Source organism: Cicer arietinum, chromosome 3 (genome assembly GCF_000331145.2).
Source record: "Cicer arietinum cultivar CDC Frontier isolate Library 1 chromosome 3, Cicar.CDCFrontier_v2.0, whole genome shotgun sequence".
NCBI lineage: Eukaryota > Viridiplantae > Streptophyta > Magnoliopsida > Fabales > Fabaceae > Cicer > Cicer arietinum.
Genome location: NC_021162.2, coordinates 68,836,487 through 68,856,574, shown reverse-complemented (window position 1 = coordinate 68,856,574; position 20,088 = coordinate 68,836,487). Strand labels below are relative to the sequence as shown.

Sequence of the window (20,088 nt, the reverse complement as noted above, 5' to 3'; positions counted from 1 at the left end):
AGATGGAACTTTCTTTAAAACTAATTATTTTTTTTTTTTTGTGTTATATTTTTTGTCATTTCGAAATAAAAATAAATAAAATCACAATATGACTCTTTATTGTAGACAGATTTTTAAACCAAGTTTATAAATTAACCAATTAATATGAACAAAAATTTAAAACTGCAATAATTAATATTATTAATAATTAATATTCTATCGAGGATGGAAATCAAACCCCACAAGTTAACTTTATATCGAATTGAGAGAATTTGTTAGCACCAACGATAGAAAACCTCTTTCATGAAACTCTGTCTCAATTCATACCCTTGGGTTACACTTTTGGGACAAGTGAGTATCGTAATTAAAATATATAAGTAGATTTTATCCATATTTGAATGCTTTTTTTATTTAGAATAAAGTAAATGCCGCAATCAAATAAACTTACATTTCCTTAAAACAAATTTAAATTGCATCCACAAAATCTATAAAATACATATTTCAAATTACACAAATAAATATCCAAAAAAAAAATTTAAGTTTAGGGGGAGGAAAAACCATTGAATTTTATCCACACTTTTACAAGTTACATACTTACATTGCAGATGGACTTCGTCCCATTTTCGGTAAGGTTGAAGCCAAACAAAAATGGAATGAAAAAAAAAAGGTAAAAGAAGAAAAATGAATATTTCAAGTTATGAGATTCACTCTTCAGCATTACTGAACTCATTCATATGTATACATTTTATATATGCTGTGTATTTGCCATTTTTTAATTATTTATTACTGTCATAAAACATTTTGAACCTTTTGTGTGCATTGTTGTGAAACATAAATGGATTCTCTTTATTATACCTTTTGCAATATTGTATAAATTTGATAGTGGTATATTCTGTTTAACATTTTCTAAATGTTTAATTTTTTGTGTGGCTAATTAAATTAATCTTTGTTCACATGGATATAGTTAATTGATTTTGAAGGTACTGGATTTTATGACTGAAGAAATTGTTGATGCTGCATATGGATTTGTGTATCTTGCAAGAGCTTTTCTCAATCATGCTAACAAATCACTTTAGCGTCAAATCTTTTGATATAATAGTTTGATACTTATCCAACGCCCTGAATCTTATGACTGTAGACTACAGTTAGTGAATCCAAATCCATACAATAAAACTGCTATTTAGTGATTAATTTAGAAACCCAAAACGTCAAATTAACCTTAACAACTAATGATTTCGTGACTTTTTACAAATTGTCCTCTAAATTGGTAACTGACTCATTTAGTCGCCGATTTATGTTTAAGCCGCTAAATTGGTCACTAGATACCAGATTTTTAGTAGCATCTTTTTTCAACCTTTCACTTGTCCTCGTTTCAAGAGCTCATAATTAAGGCAACAACTAAGCCTGTGGCAGTTGGTTTTGGGATATCAACATTGGAGCAGGTGAAGCAGGTAAGTACTTTCTCCACATATAGTATGACTCTATTTTTGTCTGGTTAAATAATTTTTTTAATAGACCGATGATAAATGTTAATTGTTAATATATTATTTCGTAAGTTAAACTTATTTTTAAACTCTTTAATGTGTCTAAACACTCAGTTCAACCACTTAGAGCTATGCATTAAGACATTTAATTTATGTAACACAAACACTTTTAATGGAATACATGTCTCGATGTTTGACACTTCAAATAGTTACCTGTGTGGTTATGTCAGTATCGTATATGATGTCTGTGTTAGTATGTCGTGTCCGATAATCGTGTAAGTACACCTATACAACATTTGGTGAATTAATGAAATCTAATTTGTTACATGTAACAGGATGGGGAGCTGATGAAGTGATGGACAGATGGTGTGATAGTTGGCAGTGCTATGGTGAAGTGGCTTACTGCTTAGTGAGGCCAAAACTCCCCAAGAGGGAATGAAAGAACTTGAAAAATTCACCCGCTCCTTAAAATTGGCACTTAATTGGAATTATGTCTAGAAGAGCACAAACTTCTGGCAGTTGTTGTCTTCATAGATAATACTAATGGATTGAATAAGGAAGGATCTGTTCAGTTTTTTTATACAACAATAATATAACATGGTTATGTTTTTGTTCATTTTCAATTATGATAGAATATTTCGTTTCTGAAATAAATGTGAGATGTGAGATTTATCTCATTTGATTTGATTAATTGAACACTCTGATTGCATCAACTACATCAGTACTATCTTTGTTAAATTTGCGCAAGATTATTTTTACAAAAATTGTGCTGTGAACCACTTAAATTGAAAGGACATGGGTACTATAGAACACTGCGAATTTGCGACAAACCCATGAGATTTTCTATTTGGTAAAGTTTTATTATACTTTAGACTTACATTTACAAATGAAATATCTTATTTATTAAAGAAAAACTTTCACATGTAAAGACCTTTGCCAGTATATGCTGATGATCATTTTGCTTCTCCAATGGGCATTAGTTTTGGTTTGAATGGCATACATAAGTACAACAAACAAACCTATTTGAGTCACAATCAATACTAAATGTTATATCTCTCTAAAAAATTATACCCTTCTGCTTGTTTGTAAACAGCCTTCCGTCTAGCCCTTGCTGGGTAGTCTTTGAATGCAACTTCAATTTGTTTAACAGTTGGTTCTAAACATGACAACCCAAAAGAAAATAGTATAATCCTAGTAACACCATTTTATTCCCAAACAGAGACACTACTGAGTACTACTGAGAAAGGAGGTTGACAATGCCAACAATATTTTATATACTCATTCTTGTCACTATTATAAAATAAAAAATATCTTCAATTTTAATCACTATTATAAGTAATAATAATTTACTTTTTCATTATTTAATATTATTATTTCTAATACATCATTTATTTAATTCAAGATATTTATCTTTGAATGTTTGACATTTAAATAAAATAATTTAATAAATTTAACTTGTGTTATATATGATATCTTCTTTTATAAATTTAACTTATTGATACGTTTTATACTTTATAAACATATAAGTGGGGAAAAGAAAAATTGGAATTGCGTGCATTGGGCAAGAACACATTTACGCGATCAAACACACCAGTAATTGTTGTATTGATTTCAAAAGGTTCAGATTTAATGCAGATTTTTCTTTTTTAAAATATTTAATTTAAAATATAAACAGTTTAATCTTAATCAAATAATCACCGATATGTTATCTATTTGAATGTATGTTTTTGCAAAGGCAGACAATCTCGATTGTTGTTAGTTAGAGTGTTGTTTTTGTAGACATATTTAATCTCATCTATAAAATGAAAATATTTTGAATCCTCAAAAGACAAGATTGTCTATATTCAGTTTTATATGAGTGTTATTATTGTGTCTTCGGAATACAACAATTTACTATTTATAGATAAAAGAATAATGTTTAATATTTAGATTAAAAAATTATATATATATATATATAAAGCTGTTATTTAGTATATAATATTATGTATGATTATTAATATGTCATGAATTACAAATTAAAGTAAAATCAATATTATGCATAACTATCAATATGTCATGAGTTACAAATTAAAATACAATCAATATATAATTTTTTTTTTTTGAAGTATGTTATTCTACTTCAAACAATCTATAGATTAGAGCCTTGCAATTTAATTATTTTCAAAGAAGTAGATATAGTTGGAAAATTCTTTTTTTGGTGCACAAATAATTTTTGAGTAAGTGGTATTTTGTATCATATTATACCTATTTGATTATTTTTCTCAAAATTTTGATTGTTGTTAATTAGAGTATTGTTATTTGATCTCATCTACTACAACATGAAAATATTTTGGCTCTTCAAAAGACAAAGAAAATTGTCCAGCTTTATATAAGTGATATTATTGTGTCTTTGAGAGAAAACTATTTACCATTTATAGATAAAAGAATAATGTTTAATATTTAGATTAAAAAATTATTTAGTGTTTTTTTACGTTTTATGTTGTTAAATTTTTTAAAAATACTACCAATTTGAAATTTAAATTTGTCATTTTTTTGACAGAAATAGAATGAAATGAATACCACATTACAATCATTTTTATATTTTTCTAACAATGTTTTAAAAATAAATTTAAATTTGACAACACAAAAAAAGAGCATGACTAATCTGATTTTGCGATAGATAATTACAGATATTAATATTTATTAAAATACTTTTAAAATTTTTAAAACTAAATATAATTTATGAATTTTGTTTGTAGGATGATCTTCATATGAATTTTTAATACTAAATAAATATATGAATTAGTTGTAATTATGTTCTGCAAAACATTTTACATATTCTCAAATGTATGTTTGTCAACTCATATATAACAATTACTCAAATAAACTCACTTGAAAAAATACTCTACAAACAACATAAATAAATTATATTATTTTTGAAATTTTAAAATCTTGTTTACAATACTACTATGATAAAATATATATATAATATCCCACGCGACGCACGGATTATATTCTAGTTCATAATTTAATTAAGTACACTAAGCTAGATAAATGGAAGAGAAGTGGCATACCTGAATTCACAATGAGGTAATTATGAAAACAATTCACTGTTATTACTAGTAGTTCAAAACTCAGTTATGGTAACATCATTAATTACATAATATAGACTATTCATAAGTAACAGAGAAGGACCAGAAATGGTTAATACCTTTTAAAGAAAAACAAACTTTATCAAAGAGAATGAGAGAATACTGAATTGGCCACTGTGTATTATCCCTTTGATAGATTTAATCATATATATGGATCATTTATAAGAGAAGATATAGTTTGCGCAAAAAATCTGCTATGCAGCTACATAAAACAGAATTAAAATAAAAAAATTCGTTTAAATAGATGCTACTATTTACATGGCTAGTTGCTTTGTATGGGACATAATTATCTAAATAAAATAATACAACAATACGCAGGGCTGTAGAAGTGTCCCTACTGAATTTTGGAGCCTAACTGGAGGACCGATGTCACTTTGCTTTGAAAGTGGGCTTCTAGCCTGCAAAACAATATAAGGACGTAAGTAACAATATAGGGTGATATGAAGGATAAATGAAGGTAGAAAATTAAACAGAAGGTTGAAGCATAATGCCTTGTAGCACATTTGTAATAAATGGTTTCTGGAGAATTATAGGTGCGTGCATTCGCAAACATTCTTCTGACATCCTCAACAAACATCTCAAATGTGACGTAATATTGTTCTGACTCCACCCTCTTACTCATTGTCTTCAGATCTGTGGTCAAAATTAGGAATATGTTAGACTGACTGTTATATAATTGATGGTCTAGTGTAATCATTTCATACAATGAGAGTCATGTGGGAGATCTCGCCATTGATATCCACTTGAATATTTTAAAGACTTTGGGACTCAAATGAATCTTAATGTTGAGATCTCTCATATAACCTTTGTATGAGATTCCCACATGAGAGAATCCAAATCCATTGATTCGATTTCATTATGTATTAAACTTTCGGGGGGTGTATCAGGAGAAAGCAAAGGAAGACATCAATAGTCAAGACTATTTTACATAATTACACTTGTATACTCGAATATTTCTACTAAAAGAAAGAAGAGAGAGACATCAACGGTCAAGACTATTTTACTTTGATTCTGATCATCAATTACAGTTATGCACTCATAGTATATCACATGGACAATTTAATCCACATCAAATTCCAATAGACTTGACAATGTGATCATTCAGTTACCCTTGAAGGAAAAATTGCTCGAGTAATGGGCACAAAATCTCTGGGCATAATGCATATTGTGCTCGTGATACCAAGCATATTCCACTTCCCCCAAAAGATGGTTCAATGGGTTTGTCATTGAAATGATTACCTCAGGAAATATTTGCAGTGCTACAACCAGAGCCACCAGGTTTATGAACTTTTCTATCTTTACTTATTCAGTATATACGCGTTAAAGATTGATTGTAATCTGATGTTTACCATCCATATACAATTGATGGTGAAAAAACGACTCTACTAACCTATGGTGCTTCCAAGATTGCAAACCATATTGTATAAAGAGCAAGTGCATAATATACAACTCAGCACAAGAATAAAACAAAAATAAATAAATGCCAAGGGACAAAATTACATGAAAAAACGAGATATCAATAACAGATAGCAAAAGCTGCAAGCGTGCTTCTAGACACAGGTTAATTTAATATAAAATATATAAGGATCCTTCTTACCCATTGGATCTTTGATGATGTCATAATAATCAGGAACATCCCGTGCATCAACAGGTTCCTTGAATGGCCAAGCATCAGCATGATCATGCATCGACTGTTTGAAAGAAAAATATTGTAATAATTGATTTCTCCAGTGTAACTATTCTGCTCTCAGACATATTTTATGGTGTGATTATCCATGAATACGAATCTATGTATCCATGCTTTTTGGCACCGTTTTCAATTACTTTACAGAAAGATCAATGAATAAAAACTTGAGTCAAGGTGCAACATCTAAGTAACTTGCCTTAAGAAGTGATCGCATAAATGCAGTCAAATGTTTTAGATTTGTAGCAGTGTCGGTAGAACCACCTAAAGTTCTGAACCGCGAATGACCCCACTGATCAGGAGTCCATCCAGCCTCTCCTGTTATAGGCATTCAGCCATTAATTAAAAAATTGATCAGGAAATTACCAAACAAAATAAGAAAAAGAAAATTATTTCATTCATAAGGACGTTATGGGTCAAATTTTTTTTCCCCAACATCCCAGTTTATGAACAAATATATTATGCTATTTTTGATTGGAAGAATTTTGAGGAAGGAAAGGACTGAAGGAGAATGATGTGTTCTCGCATACATACTCCTTCAAATTCAGTCAGGGAGATAAATGTTTTCAAATTGAATAAAGGGAAAATAACATCCCTCTAATTTTAGCTCCCACACAAGGTAAGAGAGTTTTCCTACTTTACTTAAACTTCCAAAAATGGCATTAGTTTCGTACATCATAAACAACACCGCCTCCCACTTTCCCTTAGCTCAAGAATTTCCAAATGACACTAGTTTCTTACATAATAAATAACAATACCAATAGAAATAGATGAATATATAAGACGAAAAAGTTGATCACTAAGATGCACTCAGCATTAAGAAGCAAAGAGGTTTGGGACCATTCATAAGGCCTTGGTTGAGAGAGGTGAACATATCATACAAATAAAAGTTAATTAACCTATAAAAAGAGGCGAAAAAGATTAACACAAAGCATGCAATATTGTGAAGACAGGTAATCCATAACTTTTCCCACGGGCCCCAAACAAAAGATGTTGATAAGTTGTTAAACAAAAATTGGGAATTATGTACTTACTCAAACCAGGGATGTCATCAACAATTTTCTTAGGAATACCAGCTTCTTTCTGCATATTGTGTTAATCAAAAGGGGGAAAAGTTAATATTTTACAAACTTAATCAGAGTAATATATGAAAAAGAAGAAAAATGAAGCTTCAACCTAAACAAGAGATGATTGTCTTCCCTATCCTTAGTCATTATTAAGGAAGTTAGCATGCATGGATATTGTAAGTTCGGTGCAATTGTGCAAATATGTTGAATGCAATTGGCATTAAGCTGATAATACAATCCTAATTTTACAAAAATCACTTGACGTGGGAAAAACAATATAATGCCATACAGGAAAGGACAGAAACAAGCAGAATTGTAAGTGCCACATACCTTCTGAAAATCAATTCCAGCATAAACAATGTGACAGTTTGACAGTTCTCTAATCTTTTCATCTATTGCCTACAATTATAACCAATAATGACAAACATGTCATGATTTATTAAAAACTGTCAAATAAAAAATATGACTAGCAGAAGCTACACATCATATAGAAAAAAAGGTAATGCATTCAAAAATATAAAAATAACTGAAGATACAATACAAAAACACTGAACCAGTCTATTAGCAATGTTTAGGGGGAAATAATCATCATGCCGTAGACTCATTCAAGCATCCACAAACACACGATTCTATGCAAGTCCACACGAGTTTGTGCAAGTCTACTCAAATTTAAACAAATGATTTTGTAAGCAAGGTAACTAGAATTTGATACCTAGAGTCGTGAAGTCATACAATTCTGACTTAACTCAAGTTTGATAACCACAATTAACATCTACAAAGTTTTTGACAACCCCCTAAACACCCTTCGGTAGTGTATGTGCCTACTGATCGATAGAAAAACTCATACCAAATGAGAAAAAATGAGGCCTGTTTTACTAGAAAGAAAAGAAGAAGAAAAACCCAATTTAAGTGAAAATAGGTTAAATATTAACTTTAACTGAAAGAACTATATTCAACATTCTATCGAGAAAGTAGTTTAACTTATATCTAAGAATAATATTACACAAAGTAAAACTAAATTAAGAAATAGAAACTATCTTACCTGTCTTTGACGACGAATCATAGTTGACAAATCAGTGTAAGGAAGCTTTGGATCAATCTTACATTCCATGAGAATTCCCCCATCATAATCTTTTATGTAACTGAAATGACAAGTAAATATAATGAATTCTCATATAGTATACAAGAAAACAACCACATCAATAAATAGTGCATCATGAAATTCTTATTCTATGGGATGAAAAATCATAAACATAATCTAAATAAAAATACTAGAAATCCCAGCAAAATATACTTTACAGCCCAACACCCTCATAACTAAATATAAATATCACAAAATCTAAGTTCAAAATTTTTACAATCATGTAATAAATGCAGCACCAATATTAAAATCCTGAAATGAATGGCCTAGTGGAAAATGCTTCTCATAGTTTTCAGACAATAAAAATTGAGTATATGCATACCCTTGCCATCTATCTTTCTCCAAGTGAATCTCTTTAGTAAATCCCTGAAAATACAATCAAACAACATTGCAAATTTGTAATATGTAAACAGTATGTGGATAGTTCAACTTAAGGGCATTTTTGCACACAAACCCTCCCAAATGTTTTAAAAACAGAGGACCAACAGATGAAATGAAATAGAAAGAACAAGGTATGGATTCTATTTGACTGCTGACAAACTTAACCAGGATATAGACAGGTCTTCATGAAAGTTCTTGGCATATAAGCTAAAATTGATAGTCTCTTCCTAGAAACAAAAAAAAAAAGGTTCATAATATAGATAACTCAACAATTAATTTCTAGACTTAGGGCAAAAGTAACTCATAATATACTTTCTATTTTTAATGGCAGCTAATAAAATTCAGATGTATCTGAATTGTATTTAACACAGCCAACAAGAACCACGAAGAAAATTCCCTTTGTCAGAACAAAAAATGGTTTTTAACCCAAACTATTTTTAAACTCCATACTATTACTATTGTAGTACATTTTCAAACAATTCCCCAAAATATTGCTCCTTCAACCACATCACCCTTTTTCACCATAATAGCAATACACATTGATGCACCATCCCTATTGGCACAATCCAAGCAGGATGTGATGCGCCAGTGAGTGGTTGGCGCAATACGCATTACCTACACATGTTAGAAATATGCTTGACACTTTTAGTTTTTTATCCTGCCATGTGAATTGGTGCAACCCATGTGGCAAAAAGATTAATATTTAGGTAAATTGTTCATAATGCATGTAATGTGTATTATACTATTATTTAGTCAGAAAGAAAAATATCTATCTAATTACTGACGTCAATTATACCATAATGATAATGATCATAAATATGGATAACCGAACCTGTTTGATAAAATAGCCAACAGCATTGTTGTCAGCATATGTGAGAAAATGTGTCAGCCCATCTATATCACGGGCATACTGCTTTAAGTGATTCATCAATCTGGTACCATAACCTTTTACTTGCTCATCAGCCGTAATTGCACAAAAGGCTATCTCACCGAACTTCTGGCTATCAACCATAGTGCACAACAGTATTAATAAATTAAACCACAGTAATCCGCAAGTAAAGATTTTCGAGCTGGGGGTGGGGAGGAAAAATCATATAAAAATAATGGGGGAAAACAAGGAAGTAGTACAACACATATTTACAGCTTCAGCATTTCTATAAAATACTAATCAAACTGAATCCCAGATTGTTCACGTATATGGACCTCGAGAAGCATTTTTATCATGTGGAACAAAAGTATGAATAAGACAGTATAAAAACAATTAAAACAAACAGTAGTTCACCTTTATAATAAACCCACCTGATATAATAACTACTGTAAACATTTGTTCTCAGTTGTTGATACGAGAACAATAACAAAATAACGACACAAAATAGATATTTACGAGACATTATAAAGCAGGGACTGCTAGAACTTGCAGAGTAAAAAAACATGGAAATGAATTATTACCTTGCATATGGACGATATGTAATGCCTCCAACAACGTTATTACGCCTTATAACCATTACAGACTTATGGCTCCTACAAATTTAACATAAAAAGGTTTCAAAATTACAGAGAAAGATAAGGAAAAATTCAAGAATAACAAGGAAAAACTTGTTTAGAAAAACAAAATTCCTAGGATGCAGTTCTTATTCGATAAATTGACTATTTCACAACTATGAACTGACCATGCATGCAAACTACAATTTGTATAAGAAATATCTCAATCATCAAACAACAGAAACCCCTTACAAATCAAACTTCAATCTTTAATAGAAAATGGAGATGATAGTGACGTAAGACAGAGAACCAACGGTGGTCCTCTTGGCAGAGTACTATGTTGCTAAAAATAGGAAGAGTACTCATTTTTGTATGGTACTTTGGTAAATCTACGGTGCTTCTCCATATAAAGTTTCAGATACTCTTCGAAGCAGCATAAGACACAATATTGTTAATCATGCCACAAGTATGAATTACATAAAGCACTTCTAAAAATCCTAATCTATTCTGCATCAGATAGTTTCATGTCTTTCAATTCTATTCCTAGTTTCTTATTATTTCGTATGGCTGCAAAATCTTTGGGAAACCATAAAAGCAAAGGGAAAAAAGTTTATGCATCCCCACTTCGTAATGAACTAGAACTGTATCTGCTCACTTATATTTTTATACAACTAGAAAAGGAGGAGGGAATTATAGTCAAATAAGTTTTCTAGTTGTTACTGATGAAGAAAATTTCACATTCCAAACTACAACGTGTTGGTCAATATATGTTTGATGAACAAATAGTATAAGACTTGCTTTTTTTTGGGGTTCTGTTGGGCATTGCAACTGGGAGTTATTTTTGCGTTGAATAGAAAAATAATTTTTCACCAAATCCCAAACATACACGCAGACTAATTTAAGCACCACACGAGTACAATAGTATGATGGGTACTTAAAAAGATGGTTGCCATCACCTATCCATAACAAGTCGGACAATGTACTCCTTCGGCATATTGGGAAGTTGTCTAGCAAATATATTCTTCAATCCTATCAACCTGTGGAACGAAACAAATAAAAGTGGCAAGAATAGAACACAATGTCATTAATGATGATTTTGCCCACTAAAAAAATTGTAGAGTTTTAACTTACAAAAGAAAACAGCAGTAAATTGTACGCAGAAATGGATGAAACGGGGGTAAGCAGGTGGCTTGGTCTAATACAAGTTCATGTTGCACCTATATTATTTAAACTTCAAAAATAAATGTAGTCATTAGGTTAATAGGTATGTATGTTACAGGTTATTTGGTGTATGGAAGAGACTAGCATAAATTAGAAGTACTATTATGCTCAACTTTGAAAGCTGTATGATACATTTATGTTCTAAGCCACTTACTTTTATTTTACTATCTTAATTTTTAGAATAAAAACATCATTTCAATCCTAAAATTATATAGCTTGCACCACATTGATCTGCTACTTATTGGCATCAAACAGCCCATCAAAGTCAATGAAGACCATCACAGTGGTTCTTCAAATTCCACTAAATTGATCTTTCAATGGACAAAAATAATGATATTAATTTCCATTCAGTAACTAATTTGATCTCTCCTATAAAAAAGAGGATAAATGTAATTTCAACAACGTCTTCAAATTTTTTTAAAAAACTAAATCTTTAAATTGCTAGAAATATAAGTTTGCTCAAACTTTTATATTTGGCCTCCTAAGAAGTTAATTGTTGGATCCATCCCCGTATACTAACAGTGAAGTAGTAATAAGATACATTATATGCATAAATGTTATAAGAGGATTAGTAGTGTAGCAAGGAAGCATAAATGTTATACCAAACCATATGCTCATCAACACCATCATTCGAAAGGCATGCAAATTTGAGCTTCCCAGTTTCTTCCTGAAAGAGACAATATCGTTACAACCATGACACCTATCACCTCAAACTAGTTAGATATGATTTATGTATTTATTTATGCAAATTAAACCCGAGAAAAAAAAAGAAAGAAAAAAAAAAGTTGAATTCAAAATTTTGACATTAAGAAGTGATAATGACTGAATCACTTTTGAGCTTTTACAATACAACAATTCTCAAACAAAATTTACAAATAACTATAAACTTTCATCATGAAATTAAGTGAAATAATTTACCTCTTTTTTGAGACTCTCTTCTCTGGCACTGTAAGCACCACTTGTCTGCAAATTATCAGTGAATATCTTTGTAGCGTCTTCCTTAACCACAATCCCGGGGACGGAGCCTGCATTGGCGGTAGAGCCGGAGACTGGAGGTCCGGCGTCTTTAGCGACGTCGGAATTCTCGATCTTAACGGTGGAATTTTCAGCTTTGAGCTTGGAATTGCGAGGAGCGGATGGAGCATTGTTGAGCCTGGAAGCAGTGAAATTGCGCATGGAGGAGCCATTGTCATTGTCGTATTCATCCTCATCGTCATCGACGACTGCGTCCTCTGAATCGTCGTCGGAATCAGAGTCGGCGCCGCGGGCGGAGATGCTTTCGAGATCATCATTGCTAGTTAGGGCGCCGTCGCGTGTGTCGGCGGATAAGGAAGAAGGGGGAAACGGAGGCGCGTGATCTTCAGATGCGAGTTTGCGTTTGTGGATGGATGAGGTGGCGGAGGCGGAAGCGGAGTGGGAAGGAGAAGGGGACTGTGAACTACGGGAACGAAGTGGTCCTCCACCGTGCGACTCCATCTTAGGGTTTTATTCTCTACTTTCACTTTCACTTTCTCTTCAATTGTTTTTCCTTAATCAAGTGGCGCGTGCTATATTCGTCTTATTTTCTTTCTTCAACCTTCAACGTCGCGTTTTGTTTTTAGTAATTCTACTTTAGTTCAGAAATCAGATGATTCTTACTTTCTTCTTGGACGGTGTTACATAAACCAAACTTTTTGCTATTCAATGTGTAAACATTTAAGAAATAATAAAATTAACATTTTTTAAGAAATAACAAAATGCCAAAATAGTATTTTTATTATTTTCAAAATTATATTTTTATTAATTAATATTTTTTGTTATTTTTATACAATATTTAATTTAAAAATGTGTCATTAAAATAAAATAAATACATATTTTTTCATCAAATAAAACATATAAATAAACACACATTGTTTTATTAAATAAATACACGTTTTTAAAAAATTTCATAAAATAAATGGGCTGTAAAGCTTTTTACTATTTCCCTATTGCTAAAAAACCATTTCCCCTATTTTTTTTTTACTATTTTACCCTTTTTATACTTTCAAATTTTTTAAAATTCATCTATTTTTCCTAGAATGTGTTTGATTGGAAATAATATTTTTAAGTTTTTGAATTTAGTTCATTTTTGTATGAAATGAGTGAGTTATAATAGCTCATTTTAGAGAATTTAGCGAGAAGGGAACATAACATAAAATCAATAAAAAATATTATCATTTTCTTAAATCAAATACTAAACTATAAAAAATTTATCATGTACTCTGTATTGAATCAAACATATTTCTGTTAAATATACCATTAAAAATTGATAGCTTATTAAAATGGTCCAACAACGTTGTTCTACGGCGGACGAGCTCTTTTCCGACACAACATTTCTTATTTTCTAACTCATGATTTCGTCTTGTTCTTCTTCTTTTTGCTTAACCAAATAAATTCACGTTTTTTTTTTACTTCACATGTTTTCAGAATGTAAACTCTCATTCTCATTTTATATAAAAAAAATATGTAAATTCTCATATGAATAAGTATATTAATAACAATAATTACGTCCGAGAAATAAACTTATATAACTTCAATTTATTTGATTATATACACCCTCTCTCTATTTTTCTAAGCACTCAAATAATTTTTCATATATATTAAATAAAATAAGTGGTGTAATTAATATCTATATTTTGTATGTAATTATTACTAAACTGTCTATTATGTATAAATAGATATATTTAATATTAACTTTCATTTTCATTTTTTTAAATTAATGATAACTTTTCACATTTTAAAATAAATTAATAGTAATAATAAAGGTAAATTTAGAAGAAAAATAATATATCTAATAATTTCTGTAAAGACTTATAATTAGAGAAAAGAAATTGATGCTTATAATTACGGAGGAAGAAAATACATTTCAAAAATTGTGTTTCCTCCCTACGTCAAAAACACAACCATGTCTAAAAATTAAAAAGTTTCCAAACCTATTCAAAACGAGAATACAGTTAAAATGAAGAAAAAAAATATATTATAGACAAAGATAATTTTAATCAAATTTTTAATTCATCACATAACACCTTTGTACCCAAAAAATATCGCCAAACAATATGGTGACCGTTGCATATTAGAACACGACAAATTGTTTTATACTCTTGATCCAATGATCCAAACCTTGTAACCTTTTACACCAAAAATTATCAAAATTCAAATAACATGGTGCTCTACCATTCTATATTTCTTCAGGTGTTTTGAAACTTATAGCTGCAGATAGTGACCTATTGATCAAATAACAAGTAGTGTGTACCACCTCTCCCCAAAATCTTTTGTCAAGTTTAGTATTAACAACATACACCTAACTTTCTCCAAAATGGTCTTATTCATCCTTTCAATTAGACCATTTTGTTGGGGTGTTAGCTCATTGTTTTATGTCTGGCTATCCCCATATCTTTGCAAAACTCACTAAACTCGTTACTTAGATATTCCATACTATTATCTATTCTTAGGACCTTGATCTCCTTCCCTGTTTGTTTCTCCACCAATGACTTCCATTGCTTGGAACTTTTGAAAGTTTGACTCTTGTGATTCAGTAAGTAAACCCACACCTTCTTAACCAATCAATAAAGGTTATAAAGAATATGGCCCCTCCAAGTGAATGGAATCTAGCATGTCCCCATATATCTGAATGAACATAGTCTAATATGGTTTTTGTAGTGTGTGTACAAGTATTGAATTTTCCCCTTTTCTATTTACCATAAAGACAAAACTCACGTAATTCTAACTTCTCAAAGTTTCCACTTACAATCAAACATTGCTTATATAATTCCTCCGGACCCCTTTCACTAACATGAGCTAGCCTACAATGCCACATTTTTGTAGAAATTTCATTTGTGACAAAAATTAAGTGAGCAGAGTTAGTGATAGTTTTACCACCTTGGAATTTATATAATCCACTACTTTTGATTCCTTTAAGAATTTGGGAAGTGCCTTTGTAAACTTTGAGTATTCCTCCTTCAGCCTTTATAGTGAAACCAACCTAGTCCAGCATACCAAGAGAAATCAAATTTCTCTTGAGTTCAGGTACATACCTCACATTAGAGAGAATTTTGGTTGAGCCATCACCAAATTTGATCTTCCTAATTCCAACTCTAGCCACCTTGCAGGCCATGTTTCCCATCAGAACTTTCCCAACATCAGTTTTGTTGTAAGTATCAAACCATTCTAGATTGGGTGTCATGTGGAAAGTGCACTCATAATCCATAATCCATTCATCACAACATGGTTCTTCAGTTAAAGATAACACATCACTATTTTCATATCCATCAGCAACTACAACAACATTATTCGCATCTTTGTAATTTCCATGATATTGCTTTTTTCCTTTCAGGGCAATCTCTACGAGAATGCCCTTTCGTATGACAATGAAAACAAATCTTCTTTGTCTTGAATTTTGAATCCTCCACGTTCTTGTTTTTACCATTTTTCCCTTCAGTTTTTCCTCGAGCAAATAACCCTTCAACATCACTAATTTCCCCTTTTATATCAATAATTTTCTTCTTCATTTCTCTTGCATTTAGAGTCACCTTAACTGCCTACAGAGTAAGAGTTTTTCTCCCAAACATCATTGTGTCCACAAGATTTTCAAATGAGGGTTGAACTGAACATAGTAACATGATTGCGTGACCTCCTTCACTTATTTCAACATCAATGTTTTTAAATCAAGAACAATCTTTGTGAATAAAGAAACATGTTCATTAATGGACATACATTCCTCCAACAATGCATCTTGCAATCCTTGATGAACCAACAAGGCTTATATCTTGATTCTCCATAGCCCAAAATTGTTATCACCAGTGAACTTCTCAATATCGATTTTTGTTCCACCCATTGTTGAGGAAAGAAAGAACCTTCTTCTTGAATCAGGCTCTTGATACCAATTTGTTATGAATTTAACCCAAAAACTTGAATGTAAATGCAGAATTGAAATTAAAAGATTAAAAATGAAAAATACACAAGAATTATCGAGGTTCAGAGCAACAATCTCCTACATCCTCACTAACAGTTGTTTTATATTTCTTTATCAATAATCAATTAGAGTACAATGTTTTCCAGCTCCCAGAATTCTTTGTTTTATGCTCACTTGAACTCTCCCTAATTGATCTAGAAAATCTCTCAGTATCATTAGCATTGTTCTTAACAAGCTACAAGTCATGCCTTATATAGCTATCCCTTCCCTCCAATTAGTTATAACCATAACTAACTAACTATTTGTAACTAACAAACAGAAACTGAAGCAAAACAGAATAAAAGCTATCACATTAGCTTAATACAGAGTTTTTAGACTTTCACTGACTAATCAAGCACAATTATGATCCACTAGACTTCACATATAGGACCCAAGGGGGTATTAGAGTAGATAGTGTGATTTTAGATCATCCAAAAAACAAAATAGATTATAGCAATAGTAGCAAATGGAAACAAAGGAATAAATCTATTTCTTTTCTTGTTATATATATTTTCCAGTCTACATGTCAATACAAGATAGTGGCACAGGCACATTAATGTATCTAAATTTCAATTTACTCTAAAATGTGACATAAATAACTACCAAGTAATAATTCATTTGTAAAATCAACATGTTGTGGCTGCAAAGAACAAGTTACAAAGCTGTTGGAGAGATCATTCACCCTTTGATGATCACCTTTCTACACTTTTGTGTGCGTGCAACATTACTAGGTGCATGCAGGCAAGCTCCATGTACAAAAAAGAAAAGCTCGCCCAAAGGAACATTGATTGGAGTGATGAACAACATACCAAATTTTAGAAGTAGCATGGCAATGGCTCCAACTGAATTCAACATAAGTTTTTAGTCTGATCTTGGTCTATTTGGACCATTTTTGTTGCTGCTATATAATGGTAATTGCCACCTTGATCCATGTTTTCTTTTCCCATAACACCGCCAATATAGAATGAAGAAAGATAGTATTACACCAAGTGGGATAGCCCATCTGCAATTTCAATCAAAAAGGATCATATATCAATCAATATCAAGTGTTCATAAAATCTTGTTATTTTCATAATTGAATAAGTATTAAATAGTGGTCATTGATTGTTGAAAATGTAATGCAGGTTGGTTTAGGGTCGGTCCAAGGATAAGGCAAACTAAAGTACTTGCTTTAGAGCCACCAACAAAAGATTATTTACCATTAGTTTCTATAAACCAAATAGTATACACATGTTGACAAAAATAATGTTGTTAAATTGCGGTATATAGCATAGGGGGAATAGAACAAATCACTATTGTTCTATGATAGTTATTTAATACAAAATGTTGTTAAATAGCGGCATTATAGCACACTATTGTGCAGCAAAATTTGAACAAACTAATACTTTTTGCTATCAGCGATTAACAACATTGGCCACAAAATCCCAACTTAAAGTACAATATAAAAATGGTTGAATTACCTGTCAAGATCGAGGACTGGGCTATAAACAAGAGTTTCCCAAGATGCAACTATAAAATGCCAAACTGGGTTATAGTAAAGTGACTCTGCTGACCAAAATAACCTTGTGTAGGTTTCCAGAAATATAAAAAGTAACCACCCTCCAATTTCAATCAAAATGAACTTTATAATAAAACGGCCGATCACTACCGTGACCAGGGAAAATGTCACCAACCAATTGAAAAGCCTGTGGTTGTACTCCTTTATAAATAGAGACTTGGACTTTCCCAACATCTGCATACTCATTTGTTACATTAAGGCATGTTAAGCATATGAAACAGTGGCAAATCAAGGAATATTATTAACTAGAATAATAATTCAATAAAGGAGTAATAAAAAGTTATATCCCACTAGACTAGGGTAAAAAATAACATAAAACATGGTTACTATGCCAGACCTTTTTCATGCGTCCCTCGTAGTTTGCTTTTGAAGGTCCAACACAATCATGATGAAAAGTATGATTGCATTTCTCGATACCTGCATTAAATTTTGCCATCGAAGGAAGCCGGAGAACTTGAAGCTGATCCATTGTGTCCTCACATTTGGTGTACAGTGCTTCGCAAAGCTTTGAAGATTTATATTCATTTTGTAAAATGACATTCTTATATACCTGCATAATTATCCATAAGTAAATATAATTTCTTTTCCATAGTAAATATAAGCTTGAAATCATCATATGCAAATTCAAAGACCAGAATAGAGCACAATGCAAAGAACCATATATCTTTCAATCAAAAGATATTAAGCATCTTGGTTTAATCTAGACATAACTTTTACATTATCAGCAAAATCTAGTTACAAACACATTGATGCTTTGCTGATTCATAAATTCTTCATAGGTCAAGCTTCTCCCTTGCTGACACACAATGCAAGACACTAACAAACACATGACATTTTGCTATTTATTAAATCATTCATTTATTTTCGTGAAGAACCAGAGTAGTTTAAAACCAAAACTATACAGACATATTTGATAAGAGAAAATCATTCATTCTACCAAGTCCAACTAAATACTTTATTTTACCAGCTAATTAAATTCCCAATAAGCCAGTTTTATTTTGCAAGCTTCCATTATTATACTACAATAATATTCAAACATTACCTTATCTACTTCTTCATCCAGTTGCATGACTGATTTCTTAGCATGGTGACGGCCAAAATGTTGCTGATCGAATGCTTGCATGGCCTCACCTCTAGCCCTATCATGGGACGCTCGTAGAGATCCTTCTGAAAGCGGTAGAGTCAAGATTGCCATCCTTTCACTGTATAACTTACGACATCTTTCAAGAATATCCTTGTTGAAAATCTCCACAAGAGAACCTGTTGACGGAATCTCTCCCTTGTTCAAGGCTTCGAGTATCTAAATATGAAAAATAAAAACTAAAGTTGTTTCATGGAGATATACAAGATAAATTCTCGCAAAGCCTTATCTTATTTTATACTTGCGCTATTAGTATCCCGATATGAAAACATTTGAGATGACAAAGGATTAAAATTGACAGAGAAAATATTTTGTTTGATCTGAGTAGCTTCTCTGAAAAATCATTGCCGATAGATGATTATTTTTAATTAAGAAAAAGTTATTTTTATTATGGTTAACAAATACAACAATTTCAGTTTTCTTAAAAATCTCTAAAAAACTCATCTCTAAATTATTGAATACCAAAATCATTTTTTATAATATGTAACAAATGGGTCCTAAAAATAGGGAAATACACGAGTCAATAGTATGCACATAGAGAAGAATGAGGACAACAAGACATTAATATACTGGCTGGCACGGTCACAAGTCACTATGCCATATTTCATGGACAAAAAGTGAAGCAACAATGAGATTCGTTGATCCTGATTCTATTCTACAATGGCTTTGAGATAAAGTAAATAAAAAATCCTCCATAGAAGTCTTTCATAGACTATTTCTTAAAGAAACAACAGATATCACCGACATGAAAAAAAGAAGTTAGGAGCTTTGTTTTATATTGAACTACAATTACTTTTATGCTTTCCATTATCTTGAACATGAAAAACTAAGTACCTGCTTCAGGAAGGAA

General features: G+C 31.3%; 2 protein-coding genes and 1 long non-coding RNA gene across 5 annotated transcripts in view; 1 reads left to right on the top strand and 2 right to left on the bottom strand.

The window, feature by feature from the left end:
• The first annotated feature begins 251 nt into the window (after window positions 1–251).
• Window positions 252–2,154, top strand: LOC113785739 (uncharacterized). 3 transcript variants are annotated; one of them, XR_012162419.1, is made up of 3 exons: window positions 310–646; window positions 944–1,430; window positions 1,799–2,154. It is a non-coding gene; the product is annotated as an uncharacterized lncRNA (long non-coding RNA). The 3 variants fall into 3 exon arrangements; XR_003471872.2 differs by having other exon boundaries at window positions 311–646; window positions 960–1,430; XR_003471871.2 differs by having other exon boundaries at window positions 252–1,430.
• Window positions 2,155–4,691: 2,537 nt separating this feature from the next.
• LOC101502210 (histone acetyltransferase GCN5) lies at window positions 4,692–13,186 on the bottom strand. The gene is made up of 13 exons (XM_004493678.4): window positions 12,489–13,186; window positions 12,173–12,237; window positions 11,306–11,386; window positions 10,317–10,388; window positions 9,700–9,868; window positions 8,809–8,852; window positions 8,388–8,487; window positions 7,676–7,744; window positions 7,313–7,361; window positions 6,478–6,596; window positions 6,192–6,285; window positions 5,086–5,227; window positions 4,692–4,992 (listed from the first exon to the last, which is right to left on the bottom strand). The coding sequence occupies exons 1-13, from the start codon at window positions 13,044–13,046 to the stop codon at window positions 4,929–4,931; spliced, it is 1,626 nt and encodes a 541-aa protein (XP_004493735.1). The 5' UTR covers window positions 13,047–13,186; the 3' UTR covers window positions 4,692–4,928.
• A 3,820-nt stretch (window positions 13,187–17,006) lies between these two features.
• The window catches only part of LOC101501883 (uncharacterized), an 8,172-nt gene continuing 5,090 nt past the window's right edge, over window positions 17,007–20,088 (bottom strand). Inside the window, exons 14-18 of the mRNA XM_073366597.1 lie at window positions 20,073–20,088; window positions 19,140–19,397; window positions 18,435–18,647; window positions 18,000–18,271; window positions 17,007–17,542 (exon numbers count right to left, since the gene is read on the bottom strand). The exon at window positions 20,073–20,088 is cut by the window's right edge and continues 8 nt beyond it. Of these exons, the coding sequence (XP_073222698.1) occupies window positions 17,401–17,542; window positions 18,000–18,271; window positions 18,435–18,647; window positions 19,140–19,397; window positions 20,073–20,088 (901 nt within the window). The 3' untranslated portion in view covers window positions 17,007–17,400. The remainder of the gene's footprint in view (window positions 17,543–17,999; window positions 18,272–18,434; window positions 18,648–19,139; window positions 19,398–20,072) is intronic.